Source organism: Oncorhynchus masou, chromosome 8 (genome assembly GCF_036934945.1).
Source record: "Oncorhynchus masou masou isolate Uvic2021 chromosome 8, UVic_Omas_1.1, whole genome shotgun sequence".
NCBI classification, from domain to species: Eukaryota; Metazoa; Chordata; class Actinopteri; order Salmoniformes; family Salmonidae; genus Oncorhynchus; species Oncorhynchus masou.
The window spans coordinates 42,859,944-42,866,768 of record NC_088219.1 but is presented as its reverse complement, the minus strand read 5'-3'; the positions used below and the strand labels follow the sequence as shown (position 1 = coordinate 42,866,768).

Genomic DNA, 6,825 nt, shown 5'->3' with positions numbered 1-6,825 from the left:
AGCCCAATTACTCCACCGGATCCTTGCTGTAAACTCTGGACCTTGGCTAACGCCACTGCCACGAAGCTAGCACCAGTTAGCCGTGAGCCAGGCACATCTCCCTGCTAGCAGGCACATCTCCCTGCCAACCCCCCTACCACCCCCGGGCTACTAACTTTAAACACTGTGTCGCTAGCGTAGTGGCAGCTTCCCTGTCCCATCTACCGCTGCCCCCTGGACACTGTGATCACTTGGCTATATAGCTGATGCCTGCTGGACTCTGTGATCACTTGGCTACATAGCTGATGCCTGCTGGACTGTCCATTAATCACGGTACTCCATTCTGTTTGTTTATGTTTTTATCTGTCGGCCCCAGCCGCATTTAGGCTCTGTGTGTAGTTAATCCGACCCTCTCTGCCTAGTCAACGCCATTTTACCTGCTGTTGTTGTGCTAGCTGATTAGCTGTTGTTGTCTCACCTACTGTTTCAGCTAGCTCTCCCAATCAACACCTGCGATTACTGTATGCCTTGCTGTATGTCTCTCTCAATTGTCAATATGCCTTGTATACTGTTCAGGTTAGTTATCATTGTTTTAGTTTACAATGGAGCCCCTAGTTCCACTCTTCATACCCCTGATACCTCCTTTGTCCCACCTCCCACACATACGGTGACCTCACCCATTACAACCAGCATGTCCAGAGATACAACCTCTCTTATCATCACCCAGTGCCTGGGCTCACCTCCGCTGTACCCGCACCCCACCATACCCCTGTCTGCGCATTATGCCCTGAATATATTCTACCATGCCCAGAAATCTGCGCCTTTTATTCTTTGTCCCCAACGCTCTAGGCAACCAGTTTTGATAGCCTTTAGCCGCACCCTCATACTACTCCTCCTCTGTTCCGCTGGTGATGTGGAGGTAAACCCAGGCCCTGCATGTCCCCAGGCACCCTCATTTGTTGACTTCTGTGATCGAAAAAGCCTTGGTTTCATGCATGTCAACATCAAAAGCCTCCTCCCTAAGTTTGTTTTACTCACTGCTTTAGCACACTCTGCTCACCCTGATGTCCTTGTTGTGTCTGAATCCTGGCTCAGGAAGGCCACCAAAAATTTGGAGATTTCCATACCCAACTATAAAAAAATTCCGTCAAGATAGAACTGCCAAAGGGGGAGGAGTTGCAGTCTACTGCAGAGATATACTTTCCAGGTCCATACCCAAACCGTTCCAACTACTAATTTTTAAAAATTACTCTCTCCAGAAATAAGTCTCTCACTGTTGCCGCCTGCTACCGACCCCCCTCAGCTCCCAGCTGTGCCCTGGACACCATTTGTGAATTGATCGCCCCCCATCTAGCTTCAGAGTTTGTTCTGTTAGGTGACCTAAACTGGGATATGCTTAACACCCCGGCAGTCCTACAACCTAAGCTAGATGCCCTCAATCTCACAGAAATCATCAAGAAACCAGGTACAACACTAAATCTGTAAACAAGGGCACCCTCATAGGCGTCATTCTGACCAACTGGCCCTCCAAATACACCTCCGCTGTCTTCAACCAGGATCTCAGCGATCACTGCCTCATTGCCTGTATCCGCTACGGATCCGCAGTCAAACGACCACACCTCATCACTGTCAAACGCTCCCAAAAACACTTCTGCGAGCAGGCCTTTCTAATCGACCTGGCACGGGTATCCTGGAAGGATATTGACCTCATCCCGTCAGTTGAGGATGCCTGGTCATTCTTTAAAAGTAACTTCCCTGCCATTTTAGATAAGCATGCTCCGTTCAAAAAATGCAGAACTAAGAACAGATATAGCCCTTGGTTCACTCCAGACCTGACTGCCCTCGACCAGCACAAAAACATCCTGTGGCGGACTGCAATAGCATCGAATAGTCCCCGCGATATGCAACTGTTCAGGGAAGTCAGGAACCAATACACGCAGTCAGTCAGGAAAGCAAAGGCCAGCTTCTTCAGGCAGAAATTTGCATCCTGTAGCTCTAACTCCAAAAGGTTCTGGGACACTGTAAAGTCCATGGAGAACAAGAGCACCTCCTCCCAGCTGCCCACTGCACTGAGGCTAGGTAACACGGTGACCACCGATAAATCCATGATTATTGAAAACTTCAACAAGCATTTCTCAACGGCTGGCCATGCCTTCCTCCTGGCTACTCCAACCTCGGCCAAAAGCCAAGTCAACAAACAGGTCACTGACCATCTCGAATCCCACCGTACCTTCTCCGCTGTGCAATCTGGTTTCCGAGCCGGTCACGGGTGCACCTCAGCCACGCTCAAGGTACTAAACGATATCATAACTGCCATCGATAAAAGACAGTACTGTGCAGCCGGCCAAGGCTTTCGACTCTGTCAATCACCATATTCTTATCGGCAGACTCAGTAGCCTCGGTTTTTCTAATGACTGCCTCGCCTGGTTCACCAACTACTTTGCAGACAGAGTTCAGTGTGTCAAATCGGAGGGCATGCTGTCCGGTCCTCTGGCAGTCTCTATGGGGGTGTCACAGGGTTCAATTCTCGGGCCGACTCTTTTCTCTGTATATATCAATTATGTTGCTCTTGCTGCGGGCGATTCCCTGATCCACCTCTACGCAGACGACACCATTCTGTATACTTCCGGCCCGTCCCTGTAAACCGTTCGCTGTCTGCACCCGCACGCCCGACTAGTATCACCACCCTGGATGGTTCCGCCCTTGAATATGTGGACACCTATAAGTACCTAGGTGTCTGGCTAGACTGTAAACTCTCCTTCCAAACATCTCCAATCTAAAATCAAATCTAGTCGGCTTCCTATTCCGCAACAAAGCCTCCTTCACTCACGCCGCCAAGCTTTCCCTAGTAAAACTGACTATCCTACCAATCCTCGACTTCGGCGATGTCATCTACAAAATAGCTTCCAATACTCTACTCAGCAAACTGGATGCAGTTTATCACAGTGCCATCCGTTTTGTCACTAAAGCACCTTATACCACCTACCACTGCGACCTCTATGCTCTAGTCGGCTGGCCCTCGCTACATATTTGTCGCCAGACCCACTGGCTCCAGGTCATCTACAAGTCCATGCTAGGTAAAGCTCTGCCTTATCTCAGTTCACTGGTCACGATGGCAACACCCACCCGTAGCACGCGCTCCAGCAGGTGTATCTCACTGATCATCCCTAAAGCCAACACCTCATTTGGCCGCCTTTCGTTCCAGTTCTCTGCTGACGTGACTGGGAACGAATTGCAAAAATCACTGAAGTTGGAGACTTTTATCTCCCTCACCAACTTCAAACATCTGCTATCTGAGCAGCTAACCGATTGCTGCAGCTGTACATAGTCTATCGGTAAATAGCCCACCCAATTTACCTACCTCATCAAATGCGCTGAGCGTTTGACTGAGCCTGAGCGGGGGTTGCACTTTGGGGACTATTACATTGGGTTCTATTGCACCAGGCAATTATTTGAAAGAAAACAAATACTATCTAAATACTGCTTATCAGACCTGTGTGTGTGTGTGTGTGTGTGTGTGTGTGTGTGTGTGTGTGTGTGTGTGTTTCAGGTACCCACTTCCAGCGTCTGATCCCAGACAGTGGTTCTGTGTGTGAGAACCCAGATGGGGTGAAGAGGATTGTGTTCTGTACTGGGAAGGTCTACTATGAACTGACCCGAGAACGCAAGCACAGAGGCATGGATAATACTGTGGCCATTGCACGCATAGAGCAGGTATACACTCACACACACATGCATACACACACACAGGTACAGTACACACACACACACACTTCCAATCTCATCTCTCTCTCTCTCTCCTCCATCTATCTCTTTCTCCTCCAGCTCTCTCCCTTCCCGTTTGACCAGGTGAAGGTGGAGACAGATCTTTATCCCAACGCTGACCTGGTGTGGTGCCAGGAAGAGCACAAGAACCAGGGTTACTATGACTACGTCAAACCCCGCCTCCGCACCACCGTTGACCGCACCCGACCCGTTTGGTATGACCAGCCTCCTTCACTCACACCTGCTCACAGGGGAAGATATCAAGGGATAATTAGATTGAACCTGGTCAAAGAGTTGTGTTTTGTATTAAATGTGTTCTCGCTTCTTTCTCATGTTTGTATGTGTGTGTATGTGTGAATGTGTGTTTATGTATATGTGTGTGTGTGTGTGTTTATGTGTATGTGTGTGTGTTTATGTGTATGTGTGTGTGTAGGTATGCTGGTCGTGGGCCAGCAGCAGCTCCAGCTACAGGGAACAAAGCAGCTCACCTGGTGGAGTTACAACGCTTCCTAGATACAGCTTTTAACCTGGACGCATTCACTGGGCAGTCCTAACACGCTTATACTATAATCCCTATACCCCTCAATCTCAACTCTGGACCTCCAAGCCAGTTCCACTGCGTTTTTTCATTGTCCCCTCTAATCAGGGACTGATTTAGACCTGGGACACCAGGTGGGTGATTCCCCTTGAATCAGGGCCTGATTTAGACCTGGGACACCAGGTGGGTGCAATTAATGATCTGGTAGAACAGAAAAGCAGCAGGCTCCGGCCCTCGTAGTGTTAGGGTTGAGTACCACTGACCTATACACCACACACTACCCTTACCTCACCTGCTGAAGTTACACTGCTTTTTAGTCAGGTTTTAACCTGGATGTATACACTTGAGACTTATAGACTTGTAGACTTATACCCTAGACTCTAACCCCAACACCCTTAATCCTACTCTTATCCCTAAACCAGCATACACTGGATTGTCTTAACACACTTACCCTGAACCCTCATTCAGTTTCTCTATATTATTTATATATCAAGACACACTATGAACTGTCTGCTATGAAAGACCTTAGATACAATGATACGCACAATGACTGACCATAGGTCCTCTTGCACTGTTGAGCAATATAGGCAAATGTCCATGTCGTTTGACAATGGATCCATTTTAAGAGGAATGTATTCAACCATACAAATGCCCTCCATTTTCCTCTCTCATTTTCCTCTCTCACTACTCATTCTCCATTTTCCTCTCTCATTTTCCTCTCTCACTACTCATTCTCCATTTTCCTCTCTCACTTTCTATCTCTCACTACTCATTCTCCATTTTCCTCTCTCGCTTTCTATCTCTCACTACTCATTCTTCATTTTCCTCTCACTTTCTATCTCTCACTACTCATTCTCCATTTTCCTCTCTCACTTTCTATCTCTCACTACTCATTCTCCATTTTCTCCATTTTCCTCTCTCACTTTCTATCTCTCACTACTCATTCTCCATTTTCTCCATTTTCCTCTCTCACTTTCTATCTCTCACTACTCATTCTCCATTTTCCTCTCTCACTTTCTATCTCTCACTACTCATTCTCCATTTTCTCCATGTTCTCTTCCTCTGCGTTTTAACCCTCTCATGTATTCTTCCCATTCATCATCTCTTTCATTCCCCTCTTATTCTTTCTCTCTTCTTGACCACTCACCTCCTTCTCTTTTCTCCTCCTCCCTACTTTTCCCTCTCTTCCACCTCCTGTGCCAAATGTAAACAAACTGTTGGGAGTTGAGAAATTACTATTATATTATATAAAAACAGTGTATAAGCTTTGCTAGTAACTTATGAAGAGACAAGGTAAAAATGCCTACTGGTCTGGTGGGGATCTCTTTCGGACTAAGTATAGGATTTATTTATTTTCGCATAGTGTTCTGTTTGTTCTTTAATCATTTATTCATTCAATAAAGACATTGTTGGTGTCATCGTGTAAAAGCCTTCAAATGCTTTTCAGGTATCTCATATATTACATATTAATAGCTTATTAATAACGTATCTCGGGTGTGTCAGCAGTGCTCAGTTTATTTCTACCAATATACATTGTGACGTCATCAAAACTCATTCCGATTAGCTGGGCCTGGCTCCCTGTGGGTGGGCTCCAAAGTGGGTGGGCCTGGCTCCCTGTGGGTGGGCCGGGCTCCAAAGTGGGTGGGCCTGGCTCCAAAGTGGGTGGGCCTGGCTCCCTGTGGGTGGGCCGGGCTCCAAAGCGGGTGGGCCTGGCTCCAAAGTGGGTGGGCATTTGCTTCCCAGGCCATAGATTAGGGCCTAATGAATTTATTTCAATTGACTGATTTGCCCTAATGAACTGTGAACCAGTAGAATCTTTGAAATTGTTTAACGTTAGGTTTATATGTTTCTTCAGTACATACAGTACCAGTCAGAAGTTTGGACAAACCTACTCATTCAAGGGTTTTTTCTTTATTTGATTCTTTTCTACATTGTAAAATAATAGTGATGACATCAAAACTATGAATTAACACATATGGAATCATGTAGTAACCCAAAAAGTTTTAAACAAATATATAAATATATTTTTTATTTTACATTTTTTATTTATTTATTTATTTCACCTTTATTTAACCAGGTAGGCAAGTTGACAACAACTGATTGGCTCAAATGCATTAAGAAGGAAAGAAATTCCACAAATTAACTTTTAACAAGGCACACCTGTTAATTGAAATGCATTCCAGGTTACTGCCTCATGAAGCTGATTGAGAGAATGCCAAGAGCGTGCAAAGCTGTCATCAAGGCAAAGGGTGGCTACTTTGAAGAATCTCAAATATGCAATATATTTCAATTTGTTTAACACTGTTTGGGTTACTACATGATTCCATATGTGTTATGTCATAGTGTTGACGTCTTCACTATTACTCTATAATGTGGAAACAGTCAAAACAAAGAAAACCCCTTGAATGAGTAGCTGTGTCCTAACTGTTGACTGGTACTGTAAGTCACACAAATATTTGTTTAATTTAAAAGCCGTACTGATGCTGGTACAAAACTGTTAGTGGCTCTCTTGGTTTTAGGAGGTAAAGACCGGTGTATGCACC

The 6,825-nt window shown here is 45.8% G+C and overlaps 1 protein-coding gene across 4 annotated transcripts in view; it reads left to right on the top strand.

Moving 5' to 3' along the window:
• Nucleotides 1-5,700, top strand: part of LOC135544699 (2-oxoglutarate dehydrogenase complex component E1-like) — a 57,064-nt gene extending 51,364 nt beyond the window's left edge. For all 4 annotated transcript variants that reach the window (XM_064972531.1, XM_064972530.1, XM_064972533.1 and 1 more), the window contains 3 exons: nucleotides 3,530-3,693; nucleotides 3,805-3,959; nucleotides 4,178-5,700. In XM_064972531.1, the coding sequence (XP_064828603.1) occupies nucleotides 3,530-3,693; nucleotides 3,805-3,959; nucleotides 4,178-4,298 (440 nt within the window). In that variant the 3' untranslated portion in view covers nucleotides 4,299-5,700. The remainder of the gene's footprint in view (nucleotides 1-3,529; nucleotides 3,694-3,804; nucleotides 3,960-4,177) is intronic.
• The last annotated feature ends 1,125 nt before the right edge of the window (nucleotides 5,701-6,825 follow it).